The sequence below is a fragment of the Falco peregrinus genome, chromosome 6, assembly GCF_023634155.1.
Source record: "Falco peregrinus isolate bFalPer1 chromosome 6, bFalPer1.pri, whole genome shotgun sequence".
Lineage (NCBI taxonomy): Eukaryota > Metazoa > Chordata > Aves > Falconiformes > Falconidae > Falco > Falco peregrinus.
In genome coordinates, this window is record NC_073726.1 from 75,415,389 (window position 1) to 75,434,189 (window position 18,801).

The 18,801-nt window shown below is 40.9% G+C and overlaps 1 protein-coding gene across 2 annotated transcripts in view; it reads left to right on the forward strand.

Annotated features, from left to right (window-relative positions):
- ST8SIA1 (ST8 alpha-N-acetyl-neuraminide alpha-2,8-sialyltransferase 1) overlaps positions 1-18,801 on the forward strand; it is a 141,635-nt gene that overhangs the window by 35,050 nt on the left and 87,784 nt on the right. For both annotated transcript variants that reach the window (XM_055807669.1, XM_055807670.1), the window contains exon 2: positions 182-326. In XM_055807669.1, coding sequence (XP_055663644.1) covers positions 182-326 — 145 coding nt within the window. The remainder of the gene's footprint in view (positions 1-181; positions 327-18,801) is intronic.

Here is an 18,801-nt window from a genome sequence, read left to right on the forward strand (position 1 = left end):
TCTGACCTTTCTGTAAGTAAAAAAGGGTCACCCTATGTTCATCCACTGGCTGGGAAGATGAAGGGCTTGCTTTGGAGCATCTGAGAGTGGCAGATCTCAGGTGTGAAGGGTGGTTGTTGGAGAAGGCATGCCAAGGCTCCGATTAATTAGTGGCTCTTTATCTTTTGGTTGTCTTCACCAGGAAACTGCTGGAAGAATGCTGTGACCCCGGGCAGCTCTTTGCGATGACAAAGCTGAACTCCCCAATGGGAAAGAACCTCTGGTTTGATGGGGAATTTTTATATTCTGTCACTATTGACAATGCAACTTACTCTCTCTTCCCACAGGTTAGTAACCTTTTTCTTCTTTTCACTTTAAGTATTAATATACCATATGGTAACGTGGTACAAATGAATATGAATAGGCTGAATGCTCATCAAGAAATTGTATCTTCATTTCTCAATACAAACCAGTCTCCTCTTTTTTTACTTCTGTGTCCTGAAGATTATAAAACGTTTGTATGCATGTTATTTCTGTGGCCACTTTTCAGGTGTGTACATAAGGGATGAGACTGGGTGTTTTAAGTTCTGGCTGTTTTAAGAAGGCGATTTCTGCATTACAGTCAGTGATCACACTCACTGGGAGCTTGAGCCCTCATCTGGGATTGCTTCGGTTCAGATCTACTTAGCTAAGATGTGACAGTACTTTGTGTGAAGTTGTCCAAGTTACTTCCAAGTTAATTAAGTTTACTGATGGCAGGCAATGTGAGCGCAATAACAGAAGCCGACAACTTGACCTTGCCGATTCTTGCTGTGTTTTGAATATCAGAAGTGGTTTGTTGCTGTTCAGCAAAGGTGTTTTCTGTTAAGTGCAGGGTTTTTGAGTGCTGAGAATTTGTGATGCTGATCTAGGGTTCTTGTATTTTTAACTAATGTATGAACTGATGTTAAATAATCAATTGATTATATTGAATGTTGTATGTGGAAGGAGAGTTGTTTTATGTGGCTATGCATTTAAAGAAAGCTAGACATCTGGATGTATTAATTGATTTTTCTCAAATTAAAGGCATAGGTATTTATTAAGCCTCCCAGTCAATGGTGAGTCATTCGCATGAGGCTTTTCATTTGTTGCTGTTCCCCTTAAACGTGTAGCAGAGTTCTTAGCTGTTGAACTCATCCTGCAAACAAAACATCAAAAAGGTTATTAGTAGTTTCCAGATCTCAACAACAGACTTATGGCTTTTAATGAGTTTCAGTGGAGAAAGAGTGAGGGGAAGCTGCAGCACAGGGCAGAGGAGATGGGAACAGCTGCTTCCTGTGTTAAGACATCATCTGGAGGAGCTGTGTTACAGCTGCGCCTGGCTTAGGCTGCCAGCCTGCTGCCGTGTCACTCGGCTGTGCCTGGTGCAATGAAGTGGTTAATGGACCTCTGCTTCCCTCAAGCTGCTCCCCAGCTGCTGTGTCCCTGCAAGTGAGTAGATGCTGAAAGGTGCGTGGGGAGTCTTTTCCTGCAGTACAGCTGGAACAGGGCTGCCCAGCTGGAGTGAATTTCTCTTCCTGCCTTTGAGACTGGTAGGAAGTTTATGGTGTGTTGCAGAGCAGCAGCTGTAAATCTTTTTTATGATTATTAGTGTGAATTGTTGCTACAATATTGGAGAAAACTGAAATCCTTGGCAGAGCTGTGGACTTCAGACCACACAAAGATATTGGCAGCAACTGCTCAAAATATGTGTGTGCATCCTGTCCAGTGTTTCAGGAAAGCCCCACCTGAGCTGGCACAGGGAGGCCACTTATTTTGTGATGAATTTGGGATTTCAGATTTGATTATCTTGGGATTAAAAACTAGCACTCTGCTGGCCACAGTGGTGTCCTACCTCCTCTCACAGAAAAGAGACTCTGGGCACCTTCAGAGAGGTACATGCTGGGTAGAGAGGAATCACAGTGCAGTGATTCCCAGGCTCCCAAGCCCTATCTTCAAAGTTTATCAGCTGGTCAGATTGAGAGTGAGGATCTAGGAAGCCCTGGAGAGATGAACTGCTGAGGGACAACATAAGCTAAGGAGTTGGGACTTCAGGGTCCCTTAGGCTTGCCGAGCAGGCTGTGAAGAGGATGGCTGGATGCTGTTGTAGGGGTGGTGGTGGAAGGGGTTAATTTTTATGATGATCCAACCCTAGAACAATGCTACAAAGCAGCTTTAGGACGGGTGCCAGAAATGCTGTTCCGTTAATCAATTGATGGGCAGTTCATTTCTAACAAGTGCTACTCACTTCTGCTCCCTCTTTTCTTGCAAGTACCATTGCCTCTGACTTGATGTGTTACTCCTATGTATTTTGCCCAGAGGAATTTTGTAGACCTTTATCACATGAAATCCTGTTAGGCTTAAAAGCTTAGGAAGACTTATTTGCAGTAAATTCTTAAACAAAGTATTTTTCTACCTCTCTCTGTTTCAAAAAAAAATACTCACCTAAATTTTTCAGGCTTCTACTTTGAAGAATGGTGTCTATTAGCATGCTAGCAACCAGCAAGCAATTTTTGTGAAGATGAATATTCCTTTCAAAAGTATCCAGAAGCTTAAAACCACTCCTAAAATATGGGTTATACTCCGAAATTCTCAGGGGTTGTAACAGGAATGTAAAGGGCCACAGCTATGTTGATATAATTGAAGAAATATTTCCTTCAGAATAAATAAAAAAGGCTCTATCCCCATCAATCTGCTGGGCTTAAGCCATCTTGTGTTTGCAGAACATTTCTCAGTCCTGAACCAGTTATTGACCTAAAGGATAATGTAACTCAAAAGTAAATAGGAAACTTGCTGTATTTTATGGCATAGAATAAGCTGGCTATGCATCAATGGAAACATACAGAAACATTGTAAGTATGTCAGAACTTAATATGTAAAATGTCAGTTATTTTTGAATGTGAACAATACAAAATACAATATTTTTTCTTCTGAATAATCTGTAGATAAAGTTCTTAAAAGCTGGCTCAACGTTTTCTGATGAGGTGCTTTTTAAAAATGCTATTTCATCAAAATATAAATTTAGTATCTGTTCATTGATTTTTCAATTTTTCTTTGAAGTTAAAAGGTTAAAAGGTTTTGGTGGTGTTATAAAATTTCATTTTACCATTTTTTGAATGTAATATTTCAGCTGTTTTTTTTAATCAGCTCCATTGCCAGCTTTTTTTTTCCTCAGACTTTGCTTGATTATATCCTCCTCCAAGTTTTTGATTGGCTGAGGGAGAAACCTGCAAAAAAAAAAAAAAAAAAAAAAAAGCTTTTATGTGGCAATAGTAATTTAGTGTTTTGCTTCAGTCTATAAGAACAAAATTTGAAGTTGCAGTGTTTTGCATGAACCAGCAATTCCAGCTGCTGGAAGTTACTCCTCTTACTCTTCCCCTCCCATTTGCCCCCTGATTTCTAGAATTAAAATTTTTTGAAACAGAAATGAAATATTACACAGACTGCACCATCTTTCCCATCCTGTAGAGAAACTGCTCGTGGCTCATTGTCAGTTTTTGCTAGTGGCTAATGGTCAGGAGAAGATGCAGGGCAGGAGGTGGCTCATTACAGAAGGTGGCCTAACATGCAGTGAGGGTGGGCATCCCACCTGCATCTCATTTCCGAGCACGTACTATGGTGGCATTGCCTGGAGTTGTTGGCTGATGAAGTGTCATTTCAATTAAAATCAGATGTTTCTTGACAGCAGCTTTATTCTGTAACTTGCTGTGATCTACAGCATTATTTCCCACTCTTGGGAGGCAAAACGTGTAGACTCTGCATGTAACTGTAGGTGTAGCTTAATACTAACAAGAGGTTATTCCTATGGCTTTTGTAAAGGTTTTTGTGTAGACTTGAAGTTTCAATGTTAGCCCATAATTTTGATATGTGTCTGGTGGCCGTGAGAGTCCAGAGATGCCGGTGACCCTACTACAGCCGAGATCAGTGGCATGGTTGGGTAAAACTGCACAGCCGGGCTGCCATGTCTCAGGTTAACTTGTAAATATATTTCCTCTCCGTTGTGGTCCAACTGTTACACAGAATGTGGAACTGTGTATTGGTGAGCGTTCAGGAGTCCTGTCCCTGACAGGACAGACCTACACTCACCTTGCTCTTCAGTCTGGAAGTTTAGCCATGCACCTCTGGTCCTGCTGTGGTGGTGTACTGAGGCACAACAGAATGGCTAGTATTTTCCATCCCTTCCTGTCTGACTAGGATGGAAGAAAACAGGCTTCCACATACCCCCGCAGTAATTTTAGATGCTGTGAGTAAATGTGATGTAACCACAGGAACAGCTGGGGTGTAACTCAGAACCATGTGAGAGAAATGTGAAATAACATTCATCTGCTTTTGAGTTAGAGAATAAAACAAGGCAGTTTTAAACTGTTTCTGAACTAATTATTCGCTCATTCCTGTCTTTTTCATCCTCAGAGTTTCAAAAGCAAATTTCAGACTATCTTTACCATTAGAGGACCACCAGTATTTAGCTATTTATGCATATAATTGATTTGTGTTGTTTTTTTGGTAAAAGCTTATAGCAAGGAAGAACTGAGGTGAATTTCTGAGATCTCTTTTCCCCTTACCCCAGAAGGTTGAAGAAATAGTTAAATCAAATGAAACTTTTCACTTGGACTTGTAAAATATCATTTTGGAGGATAGAGGAGTGTATACATTTAATAAGAAATTTCAAATGTTAAGCTTCGACTTTTTAATTTGACAAAATAGAAGAACTCATTGAAGAATTTTCTGATTTTGTTGTATTTCACCTGAAGCAGTTAGACACATTTGGTACAAGTAAATTATTTCAAATTACTAAAATGTGATTCCCCAGCTGCTCAAATCCCTTCTAAAGTTTCACCTGCAAAGTGCTGTCAGCTAGAAGAATGGCCACTTGCAATGAGCTGCTCATGAATAGTCATCACAAATGGTGTCTGAGAAATCCAAAGGAAACAGCTTTGAGCCACAAATAAATTTGGGAAAGCTGGCAGCTGTTTCTGGATACCTCATGATCAGAAGAAAGGCATTATTTTCAAAATTATTAATTAGCATTTAAATTCTTGCCCTTAATATTAAGGCAGGAAAAAAGTTAATGGCTCTACTTGTAGGTGTAAGGTGGAGATATTCTCTGACATGTTCTGTGTTGTTGCGGTGGGTGTTGTATTGGGTAGCAGTGAATGATTTTATGATCGTGCTGTGTGATTTGTGGTTTTTATTCAGGGTACCTGTTAGATTCTGGGAGTTTGTTTAATTTTTCTTGGTTGCTCACAACATTACTCAGTTGGACAGAGATTTTATTGTGTCCTCCTATGCTGGTACTCTTGCTGTGTCGAAGCAAATTCCCTGGTCTTACAGTTTCAGCCTGCCGCTAGCAGAATAATTTGTAATTATTTCAGGGAAATAACTCAGATTTGGAAAGGGAGCTTGGTGTAGAGTCTACAGGCTTTTCTCCTTTTTGCGTGACAAAGATTATAGGAAAAACATACTCATTCTGAGGCAGAAAATGGCAGTTTGATTCAGGCAGGAGGCACTGGGAAGGGTTGGGTGGGAGTGCGGCTGCTGTGCCGATGCAGGCTGGAATGTGAAGGTACAGCTGTATGAGGAATGTGGACCCTGTTAAGAGGACAACGTTAACTTGCTTAGACAAACACTGTGTGTTGTTTGGACTGATTTTAGACCCTCATGGTCCAAAAAGTCTGTAAGAAATGGGAAGTGACCTGAAGTGAAGAAAGGCAGGGTTTGATGGACTGCAGTGTTGCCAGGAGGTATGAGTTATTGCCTTTGGTGTTGACTTTGGAAGAACACTGTTAATTTTTGCTTCCAATCTAACTTACTGAAGTAGTTTGTTCTCAGTAAAGCTATGTAATTAATAGCTGCTTGGAGAAATACATTGAAATATTCACTGTCATACATGTCATGATTTTTTTTTTTTCTTGATGTCTTGAGTAGGAGCATGAAGTGCCTCCAGACCTAACATTTATTGAGCAACTCTTATATTTATTTCCACTAATTCTACTGTCTAAATAGTATCTCCCTGACTTCTTTTGAGTTGCATTTAATTAGGATTTGGGGAACTTTCTTGGTGCTATCCCTTTTCTTCATTTGTTTCTCTTCTCTTATTTTTTTTTCTCTTCCTTCCCAAGCATACTGTAATGCAAACTATGTTCTTGATTGGGGCTACATATGTTTCTTCAAAATGAAAATGTAATAAACATTAATTATTGCAAACATGGAAAACGTTGTATACTAAAAGGTGAAGAGGTAGTTACATCTTGTGAAATGACATCTGCATGTTAGGAATGCAATTTATAAAAGATCTTCTGAATTATTCAAGCAATGGTATCATATAGTGCCTTTCATAAACTGAGATATGGAATACTGTCTGTAGTGACCTGATAAATTGTGCTCTTTTGGAGCACTAGTCTTCCCTTCAGTCCTGGATAATATCTCAAGCCATTGGCATCAGGTGATTGAGATAACTAAATATTAAGCCAGATTTTTTTAAGTGAAACCCTACCCTCACTTTGATTCCATAATGAGTAAGAGCTGTGTAATTGGACCATTTTGTGCAGCCTGTTAGCAAAGCTGGAATAGGCATCATCTGTTCTATCTGGTCAGTTAAGCAAAAGCTATAGTCCGTCTGAAACTACTCCCTATAGACAAGATGCAAACATACCTGATGGTGAAAATCAAATTTATGCTAAAAAAACTGACACGCAATGTGTATAGTTTGAAGTAATTAGCTAGCAGATGGGAAACATGCTCTTGTTGAAGTGAGTTAAAACAGACCAAGGAGTGGGTTTCTGTCCCTATTGAACATCAGATGTGTGCTTTGGTCTCTGGGCTTGCTGAAATGTCTTCAGCCAAGCTGCTCAGCCAGGCTGGCTTTGGTGAACCTGGTTTTCTCTAGTTTCTGTGATAACGCAAATGCCAAAGTGGCTTTATTGCAGTCAGTACAAATACATAAATAGATGCTGACCTTTCCAAATGTAACGGAGAGGAAGGGAAGGACTAGATCTGGCTGCAAAGTGTCAGTTTGGCCCACAGGCAGAAAGAAAGTAATGGCTGCCCTAACTCAACCTTTCTATTTCAAATCTAAAGTGACTGAGTGTCAATCACTCTCTTTCCTAGGTAACACAAGAGCTGATCCAAGCACAAACCCATGCCTTTGCTAGACAGACCCTTATGCCCCTGGGCATTCAAAAAAAAACCCCACATGTCAATGCCAACTCTGGGGTTTTGGGGCTAGGAGGATGCAGAAGAGCAAATGTGATCCAGGTTCTGCATTGTTATGGATACTGAGCAGTACTAAAAGAAGTATAAACCCCCGTGGGATTGTTGTCGAGCCACCTAAGACAGAAGGAGCATAGGGCATTTGCAAGAGAATAATTCAGCCATGAGGCTATTGCAACTTGGAGTGATTTTATGTTTGGAAAATGCTTCAGAGAGCATATTTTATTCATTTCTATTGGTACCCAGAGCTGTACAGTTACTGACGGGTAACACGTAAGCCTGTGCATAGAGCAGCTGCTGTGTGAAGAGGCCACGGTGGGGCTAGAAAGACTGGCAAGGCTGAGCGATGTGGTGGTGGTGCTGTCCCAGGGAGGGAGGGGACCCTGTGGAAGAGCAACTGCTAGCAGAGGCAGGGAGGATCTGGTGGCACTGCTCGCTTGTGCATGTTTCTACTCATTAGCTGCACAACCAAAATTTTCTACCTCAAGCAATGTTTTTGAGAGTACCTAGAAGTCACAACTACAGATGTTGTGCTGTGGGACTGTAAACTACAGGGCACAATGGCTGGAGCAAAAGAGGAGCTGGGCTACACAGGCAAAGCCTGCCAGAGAGGCCGGTCTACAGCCCTGGTAATTTTATGGGCTTTTTAGCCAGTCTTCAGCTCCTTTATGGGGACATGAACTTGCTGCTTTAGAAGCAAGAAATGTAAGCAGAAGAATAATTAAAGGAAGTGGTCACAGATGAGAAGCTGTAGGAACAGCAAACGCCTGATGACTACAAGTAACTACAGAGCACATGAGCTACTTGGCTGATGGTGTAAAAATAGAAATCAGGGTGGGTTCTAATCTGCCCAAAGGCAATAGTTAGATTTGTTTTGCTGGTTTTATTGTAGCTTTATATAACTGATAAGATGCTAAAAGGAGGTTCTCTCTCCACACAGGGTTTTACCTTCAGGTGCAAGGAGACCTTTGCTTTGGAAGTCAGTGTCTAAATCTTTAGTAAACTTTATCCTTTATATCCTGGCCACCTGTTAACATTTCTTATTATTTATGAATGTTGTTACTAAAAGTCATCTTGTTCAGTTTATGGACTTGTTGCTGTATACGTGACTATATATTTAAGTTATTCAGTGATCAGATTGCATTACATAAATTTGCTGTATTTGGTTGTTAGCTTTTTTTGTGAGTTACTTCTAAAACAGGTTTAATACCACTGCTGGCTTATTTGAGGCTTAGGTTTGGTTCTGTTTCATGCTTGGCAGTTACCACCTGGCAGAAGAATGAGTGGGAATTGATGAAATATTACATCTGTTTTGCATACAGTTTGGTTTCTTGATATGGGTCATGTAAATTTTACTGGAATGTGGCAGGATATCAGGTTAAGTTCAGAAAATACTTCATCTGGATCAAAGATGTGGCCCTCTTCTCCCAGGTGGAAGTGGGAAGTGTGGCTTAGCAGAACCTCTAGGCTTGAAGAAAGTTGGGGAAGGTTACCACAGAAGCTATTAAGAAGGGGTAGCATGGTTACAAATCTTGTAGGACGATTATATAGTGACTTTCAAGAGACCCTTTATGTCTTTTTAGTTAGAGGGGAGTGTAAGCCCAGCTTCACATTTAATGAGAAATCTGCTGCATTACAGTTCAGGAAAGGACTTATGGAGCCAGGCATGGTTGATTTAAAGTCCTTATAACCTGGTATGGTGTGGAGGGGAAGGACTGTGATTCTCTTCTGGAACAACTTTTATCATCTGAATGGCTCCCATGAAGCAGGCATTGGCTTCCAGATGACTTTTGGACATTGGGAAAATAACACAGTAGTGGTTTTCTTACATCAGGATGTACCGGATAAATCCTGTGATGCTGGACGTGCAGGTGAAGTACTGTTTAACTCGCTGTTGCTCAGATCAAGGATCCAGGCTGTTTTTTTCCTTCTTGATCAACAGAGCTTATGCTTTTTCAGAGTCTTTAATGAGAAATTTGACAATTAAATCTGTGCTGCAGATTGTCTGCTGGCCAGTAACTACCAATCTGAGGTGACTGTTTTGTGTGTGGTGGCTAGAGGGGTAGTCTGTAGCGGCAGGCAGGAGCAAGATAACTGAAAGCACTGGTGTTTTTCCAGCTGAAATGAGTCAGGACATGACATTTAACAGCCTTGTTAATTTGAACTTTTGTAGTATGACTGTGAATCCCAAATGCAGAAAGAAATAGTTCTTTCCAGTGTGGAGATGGTGTTTTTGTCATCTTTTTTAATACATTTTTTAAAGGCCATCTTGGACACTTCCATGAACCATGAGCATTTGGGGCTAGTGACAGCTGGCAGTGCTAGTCTAGGTATGTTGCAGATACTAGCAGCTTGCATATACGCATACCTGGCTTTGCAAGTGCTTTGAAGAAGGAATACTTAATGGCTTAGGCTCACTGGCTTTAGTCCAGTCCATCAATCCCAGGAAAATTGCTACAGGTGTTTGCAGGATATTTTCATCTAGGGTTTATTATTGCCAGCACAATTCTGCATATTTTCCTGGGTGAGCCCGTCATCTGAAACTGACATAGTCAGTTGTAAAACCCTATGAGCAGGGTTAGGGTGGAGGTTTGAGGTTCCTGCATGCCAGCATGGTGGTTGCAGTAGAGCTACCCTAATATTACCTCCTGGAAGCTCAATCTGTATTTTTCTCAGTGTGAAATATACTGGACTAATGGTCTCAATTTCAGAAAGTTCAGATGAAAGACACTGGGCTTCAGATGATCACTTGATCAGGAGGGATTTACCTGAATTATATCCCAAGTATTGCCTCTGAGAGACCTGAAATATTGGGAACTCTCAAGTCATGCAGATGCATTTGGGTACCTTTATTCTCTGGCATGGGCATTGCTTGATAGGTGAAGAACAAAAATTACACATGATGGAGGGGGCCTGGCTTCTCTTTTTGCCCAGAGAATATGCCTTTATTGGAAAGGGGACAGAGAAGTTTTCTTTATGAGTAAATTTTCTGTCTTAGTGTGAAGGAGCAAAGACTGTGATCTGAATAGCCTGATGTGAAAGAGCTCTTGGAGGTCAACAGTCTTAGTAATGGCGTAGCACCCTTGTCCACCTACTGCTGCTACTAGTCTTCCTAGCACGAGAGCTGTATGGTCAAGTGCGAACGAATGAGGGGCATAATTCCTCACATCCTGTGCTTTTAAAAGTGTGAGCTTAGGGTTTTGTTTCTAGATTCATAGAACAATTTGAGCACAGGTATATTACACTGAAATGCAAGTGCATTGCTGTCTCATGCTGATGGGGCTATATAGTGAGCCGTTCAGTCAGATAGGGATGAATGTACTCTGTAATGTCAATAGACCAATTTCTCATGTGTATAACATCTTCTTACTTATGGTTTTATGGCGTGTGACCAAAGTTTTGCAACCTATTCAAGTCCCATGGTAATGAAGCTTTCCTACATTGACCAAAGGAAAGAAGTCAGTGCGGTGAAGGTGATAGTGGTGATACTAATATTACTGCAGCCTTCGGTGGCATGCATGGGCAAGTGGCTCCCTCAGAGATCCCTCCTCGCTCACCTTTACTGTATCGTCTCACTGATTATTTTTTTTGTATCTAGTTAAGGACATGTCATAGGTCCCCGCATATGTCTGCCGGGAATGCCTAGCAGCCACACGTGGTGGTTGGGAGTATGCTTGTAGCACCGTCCTCCACCTGCTGTATGTGGGCCAGAAGCACCAGCTAGAAGAGAACAAGGGCTTCAGTTGCAGTCCCTCAATTGAATGACACAAAACCACAATCAACACCTGTTTTCACACAGTTCCCTTCGCACTCAGAAGGCAGCACAAAGAAATCCATTCAATCACACCACAATATCTAAAGGGACAACACTATTTATGATTTCATTTTTACAAAGCTAGGCTTTAGGGCCTTGCACCTTCATGTGGGGATTCACTAGACAGTGCTACACCAAAATAGAGGGGCACCATCAGTTCTTTCTGATGGTTCGTAGTGAAGCCTGTGCAAAGCCATTGTCTGGATGGGATGTTTAGAGGTCACTGCCCTGCTTTCCTCTGCCCCATGGCACACAGCTCTATCTGGGCTGTACCTGACTATTTATCTAATAACCTTTTACAGCTTTCAGTAATGGAAATTCCATAGCCCACTAGGCAGTCCATTCTAGTACTTTGCTGTCCTTATGTGTAGGATGTATTTCCTGATGTTTAACTTAAAATTCCCCCTTGGCTATAATTTAAGAAATTTTTTTTCTTATCTTTTCCACATATGACTGCTATCAAGTCTCCCCACAGTCTTTTTCTCTAGGCTAAACAACTGCAAATCTTTTAATCTGATCATTTTTTTCTAAACATTTGAACGTTTTTGTTTTTTCTGGTGGTCTGTAAGGAAGATACATGACAATTAACCATGTGGTGCTCTCAGAAACGTATCCTCAGACTTTTGCTTTGGGGATGGTACAAAACAACAACGCCATATCCTCTGAAAGGCTGAGCTCAATGGCACCTTTCTGCTTGAACAAGCTTGTATTTAGTGTTGCTGATTATTCCTGTAGCCAGGAGATCACTGGATGTTGCTACTAATGAGGCAAAGCTAGTGTCCCAACACACATGCTCATCTTTTCTCCCTGGTAATGTGCACTGAGGGCTGAACAGGGAACGGGGCTCTTCTCCTTTCCGGAGTAAGATCCCTGTGCTGTGATCACAGCTTTGACAGTCTGCTTCAGCTAATCTCACCCATCTCTCCACCTCAGTAAACTGAAAGTACTTTATGTAGATGGACAGTTGCCAGTGGTGAGCCCCCTCTCCAGGGTGCACGGTGAAGATTGCATGGGATTACTATTGTATGTCTTTATTTCTCAGTGTATAGAGCCAAGCTAAATTAGACCTGCCTCTAGGGCATGAAATAATACCAAACAACACTGTCTCTCTGTTGGTTATATTTTTAATGAGGTTGTGAATACGTCAGGAATGTAGAATGAGAATGTGTAGTATATTCTGGTTTTTAGGCTGGCTAGCCTATTTGTAGGCTAATTCATTAGTAGACATTCCTCCATCCAGATGATCTCCAGCCTTTTCCTCAATCTAAAACCCACTGCTTGCCTCACTTCCCTTCCCTTGCAGCAGTGCTTGGCGTATGCACAGCGTAGCTTGTTACTCAGGAGCAATGCTGCAAATTTAAGTGATGGGACTAGGCTCAACAGGAGACAGTTTAGGTGAAAGGAGGCAATAAATGCAAAGGCTACACAGATCTATTCTGCGATCCGCTATTGTGCCAGAAGAAGAAATGAGAAAGCCAAAGATAAATAATCCTTGGTATGAGTATGCTGCTCTTTATAACAATTCCCTCAAGCACTTTACAGTCATTCAAATCCAATGTGTGGTGTTACTGCACAGCTAAATCTATGCCTAGACTGGAGACAATTAAAATGAGGGTTTCTGCGCACGGAGTATGTGGGGAAGAAATACTGCAAAACCCTTTGCCTGTAGGTTAAACAGATAGAGATGCTGAACCACTATTCCTTTTGCTTCACAGACTAAACATTGAAAGAGACTTAGAGACCTTCTGTGATATTCTGGGCAGTATATGAGCACAGCAGACAGGAGCTCTTCTCCACCCGATGGCATTAAGCAAGGCCTTTGAAAAGTGAGACTAGTTCATTTAAGCTCACCAGCACTGCTTTCCTGACTCTGGTCTTGGCAGACTTTTTGCAGTTCCAGTTCCCCAGTTCAGGGTCTTTCCTTGAAGTGGTACCCAGTGCTGGCAACTTCTCATCCTAGCATGGCTGTGGCAGTGGCCAGCATGGTGGTTGCATTTGTCTTTTCAAGGCGGTCACTAAGCAGGGAAATGCAGGTGCTGGATTATTAAGCACCAAAAGAGCCATGATGGGGAAATGAGTAACAAGCATGCTGCAAAATAGGTCAAGTGAAGCCGCATTACACCAAAGTCAATAGCAATGTTCCAGTTGACTTCAGCATGGCCAGGATTTAGCCAACGGTACCTGCTTTCTGAGTACAGGTCTGCTAGCGACTCATAAATTTGTTTTTGTGGCTTCTTCCTGGGTAACAAGGAATGACTTTCTTTGTTTCTCTCATTTTTCAGCCTTTATTAACCTTTGTTTTCATGTAGTGAATGAGTTATTTATCTTTTTCATCTAGTCTGACTGCAGAATACTTGTTTATAACCTTTAAGAAACCCTGAGTGAAAAGGCAAGGCAAATTTGAAACAGCCACTCAGATGAGATAAAATGGAGTTTTTTGTCACTGCTCTTTGTTGTCCTCATCCCAGCTGACAGCATCCTTTCTGTTGCTCATGGCAATAAGCAGGGAATCATCTCTCACTTGATGCTTCTTGGAGTCCTTGCAAGCAGGCTGTGTGTACGTCTTGCAGAATCCTTGCATGCTTTTCTACTTCTCTGTCTTCTTCAATGAACTGATCTTACTCTAAGACTGTTATTTTTGCAGGCAAAGTTAGACTTTTTTGTATGCTGGTCCAAGTATGTATGAGGATGGCATGCCACAATGGTCAACATCACCGTATTAAAGTGAGGTCATCCACAATTCCATTGATTTTTATTTTTCATTTAGTTTTTTAAACAGAGATCCTTGGCGTGTGACCCAATGAAAGAAGTGAAATCCCTGGTGTCCTGGCTTCCTGATGTGGTAGTGAGAATCTTATTTTCTGCAGCTTTTTCTTGAGAGAGGATCAGATACTATCTTTTTCAGGTATGAATTTACCCCAGATTGCCATCAGGATGCCTGGATAGTCCCTGTGTTTTGGGATTTTCAAATTGGAAAAAAAACCCCAAACAACGTTGTAGAGAAAACCGATGCAGTGGTAACTAGCAATGGTGGTTTCTCTTTAAAGTTTGATATCTGGTCCCTCTGTGCACTTATACATCCGAATACTTCTCTGAAGCCTGCTGCCACGTAAAGCCTACAAAATAACTTTTCCAATGAAGATCAGAAACTTTCTTTTTGTGATTTAAAGGGTCTTCTTTCCTTAGAGAAGAAAAACAAAGAGGCAAAGTTAGAAAGTGTTCAGGGTTCTATTCCAATGTAAAGTAGATACTTCCTACTAGCTTCGTCGATAGCATTTTTATCCTGCAAGGAGCATAACTGTAGAACTCCTCATTCTCAGTAACTATGTATGCATGAGATAATACCTGGTTTTATTCTTTTAAGTATAAGCTTGCAGCCCTTCTTTCCATTTTTCCAAGCACTCCGATTTTGATAATAGAGAAGATGGACTAGTATGTACACTATACTATAGATGTGTTTGTGGTTAAACCTGTTACAGTAAGAGGGTGGGAGTAAATTGGTATTTTTCAAAACTCACTCGTTCCGGTGTACTTCTGTGTTGGCTTTTGCCAAAGAGAATCAGCATCCCTTTGGATCAATGTCCACTTCTCCGATAGAAAAGACCTTTGTTGTCTTTCCTGCTACACGGCACAAAGTTACTCCCAGACATGAGAAGCTGAGCCTTAGGTTTGACTCTGTTCAGAGGGAGCCTATTTAATAACTCCTTAATGTCTGAATAATTCAGCCTGTGTTTCTCCTGGGTTCCAGCCCAAGCACCCTGTGCTGAACCATTACTGAGAGCTCCCTGGTCTGCTGCAGGTTCTTTATCCTGCTTTCCTCACCATGTTTTCAGCTTTCTCCTGGGTTCCAGCCCAAGCACCCTGTGCTGAACCATTACTGAGAGCTCCCTGGTCTGCTGCAGGTTCTTTATCCTGCTTTCCTCACCATGTTTTCAGCTTTCTCCTGGGTTCCAGCCCAAGCACCCTGTGCTGAACCATTACTGAGAGCTCCCTGGTCTGCTGCAGGTTCTTTATCCTGCTTTCCTCACCATGTTTTCAGCTTTGGCTCTCAGTTCTCCCCTAGATAGTCTCCAGCCCTCCCCACCTGCTGCTGCTATTCTTCAATCTTTAGTAGTGTCACTTTCTAGTTGGCCTTTTAATCACAGTTAGGGGGTCAGTTGACTACCCCGTTAATGCTTTCTGGGCTGCTGTGTGGAGTTTGTGCAGCTTGTTGTAGACCTTTAGAGACAGAGAGTCATTGCAGCGATAAAGACGAGGAGCATGAATGTCATTGTGCACCTGTTTTGCAGCACTGTAATTCTTCTGGCTGCTCTACTTTATCCTGCTGTGGGGATCTGAATCCTGCATAAAGATGAGACAACTCTTTTCCATGTAAGTGCTACTCCAATAGTCCGATACTAGGGTAATTTGCACACCTGGAGTGAAATTCAAAGTGTTCTAGAAATGAATTACAGGTTTTCATGGTCATTTTTTCAGCTGTAAAATGATTGCTCGTGATTGGCGTCGGGTAGAAGTTGCAGTTGCTTTGCTGTTGCCTATTTCTTTGTTGTCTAGATATCTTTTTCCCCCCATAGTAATACTGTGTAATAATGTTCTCTTATTTTGATAGGTTTGTTATGGGTTTGAAGGTATAAGAACACTGATAAACAAACTCCTTAAGGAGGACTAGTATTTTTTCATTAAAGCAGGATAAGCTTAGTTTTTGTAGGGCACTCTTCCTCTGCAGTTCCCACAATACAGGTTTTGCTGTCGTTCTGTTTTACGGATGGGATACAAGCAGTTACCTGAGGTGATTAACAGAACCTAGAGCAGAACTCCAATTTCATGAACATATGTGATATAGATTATTTGTTTGGTTGCAATGTCTGAAGGAAACGGTGCACAATTCTTAGAGGTTTTAAGTGCTTGCATGAGGTTTTGGTTCATTCTTTATTTGTCTGATCTGAGCCACAGAGCTTTCAGTCTTGTTCAGTGAAGCTCAGTGGTGAAAGAGGACTTCAGAAGGCTCCCTGGCCTGAAAAGGTCTTTTTGTTTCAGATTGGTGGGCTTTAAGTTCATATCCTATACTTGATGCACTAACTTCTGAAATTTAACTGTCTAGTTGCTAAATTTCATCAAGCAACGTGAAGTCAAAACAGGCAGGGTGCTTACTGATCACAGGCAATATAAGGTGAAACAATGTTTCTGCACAAGGACTACACCTGCGCTCAGGAGTTTGGATTAGTTGGGGTTTACCTCACTGCAGCTGAGTGATGTTTTTCTTTTCTTTAATCCTCCATAGTTAGAATCCTGTTGCTCATACTTACTTTCTGAATTTTCCTGCAGCGGGAACTTCTCCATTTCAGCATTGCACTATTTTTGTCATGATGTTTTTCTTGCATGTCTTGCGTGTCTGAACATGCAGTAAGCCCTCTCCCCAAACCATTAATTAAGAGTATAGGCACATTAGGAATTTATTTCTTTTGCTCTCTCCATTTGTTTCTATGTGTTTTTTGGATCCCTTTAGATCACAAAACCACACTGATTCCATTCTCAATTAACATGTTATGACATTTGTCTATGACATTTTAAAGTGAGTTTGATGTTATTTTAATGCTCTACAGATCAGATATTTAGAAACCGTATAAAATTATTTTGTTAAACATCTCACCAGCGGGCCAAGCATGGCTCATTTTTGAAATCCCCTTAAAACTGGAGTAAATACAGAAAATATGAGGACGTGCAGCATTCCTAACTTAACAGCAATCCAAATCAGTCACTTAACAGCCCTTTTACCTGGAAAAGGAGTTTCTTCCATCTTCTGGCAAAGAGGTCAACGTCCCATTTCCAGTTGTGCTTTCAAGGAAGCTAAATACAGTATAACTTGCAAAAATGTGGCATGTATGTGCGTGGCTTTGAGTAGCCTTTCTGCCAGAATTCATGGAAGTTCTCTTTCAAAAAGCATTTTCTCTGAAATTATGCTTTCAGGGTCTTTTTCATTTCAATAACGTATACCTAACTACCGTTTACTAGCAGTGCACTCCAAGTTTCTGTCAGAAGGAATAAATTAAAAATGCAATTTTGCACTTTGTACAAAATTTGTCTTTTGGTTGCCTTATCTTTATGTTTTGCCTTCAACAGTTGTCTAGCTACTTATTCGAGGGAGAAAAAAATTGTGTCTGCAAAAATTATTACCTAAGTAAAAATTATTTTTTTACTTTGGTGGTGTGTTAAGAGCAATTTACATTGTGCATTGATATTCTTCTCACTCCTTTGGGACTTGACGGGAGTCATTTGCGATAGTTTCATTTGAACGGGAAAGAGGGAAGGAACAGAAAATAAATCAGTTATGGTAGAGGCTGTATTGCAGCCTGTAGGTTGTCTGGGATTTGGAATCCCCATTACCTGTGCTTGGAGTGCCATGGAAGGGCTGCTTGCAGATCAGATCCCAAGCATATGTATGATCTGATGATTCTTATTCTATTGGCCACACTTACTTAACATCTTTCTTCATGTATTTTGACACTGCAGGTACAAAGTGCTGCGTGCTATTTTCTCCAGTGCAGTAGGCTTAAAGGCAGCAGGAACCCTTATGACCTGGCCTGACCTCCTAACTCAAACTGTAGGGTGGCATCTAGTGATTTCTCAGTCTAGTGCAGTAGCGGTGCTTCAGCTGCAGCATGTTAGTGCTACAAGGCTGCAGTTACCAGGCTGCAGCGCAGTTACTGCTTCTGGATACAAAGGACTCCTTATGGTGGAGAATTTACCATACCCCAGTAATGAGTTCCAGTAAGTCATTGTTGCATCCAAAGTATATCTTGTTTCTACCATTCCCAGAAGTATAAATTTGTGTATAGAACTGCTGACTTTGCCCATCAAACTGTGTGCAATACCAAAATACATCACTACTTAAAATGTCAATTTTCAGAAAATTTGCTGCCTAGGTCTACAATGCAGACAAGACATAAAAAGTATTACCCTACCAAATAATTGCAATGCATGAACAATCCAAACAGAAATTAAATACAACACACTTCCTGATTGCAGAAATGCTAGCACTTTTCCTAAATTTAAAATTAACTGTAGAAATACAGATTTTTATGGAGAAAATATTTTAATTTCTATCCCTATGGCTGCTTGGGCTGTTAATGATTGCACTGTACTTTTGTGCTTTTGGTTCTTTAAAGCATCACTCTGGCTGTGGAAATGGATGTGAATTACATCAGTGTTTAGAGACAATGAAAGTCAGGATCTCTTGGGTGTCCAAACAGCTGTGTAGGGTATTACCTCATCTGCTGGGTCAACAATGAGAACTTGCTCTTCTCTAATGTTTATTGCAAAATCATTGCAATATTTTTTTCATTCATTTATGGAGCTTGTTTTAACTTGATTGTCATTTTCCCTATTTAATGCTTATTCCCAGCTGTTACAGTTTATTACAGCATTTTTGATATTAAACTCTCACTTTATAGGTATATGTGTGTGTATATGAATATAAAATTACATCATTCAGCACGTTGGAAGTAACTGACAAGCTACAACTGAGTATCTACCAATGAAATCTCTGTTGAAAACCCTCCATGTTACAGCTTGATATTTCTCCATAGGTACACATGCTTCTGGTTAGGCATTAGAGATTTTTTTTTTTATTTGACTAAAGTATGAGCTTTTGCATTAGAGGTCTTTCCTTAATATTAACCAGATCTACAGGGCTCAGACAAAATCCTTCTTTCTGTCTGCCTGTGTGTCTTCATTTTGGAATACTTTCTTGTGCATGGCAGCAGAGAGAAAGGGAGAAATGC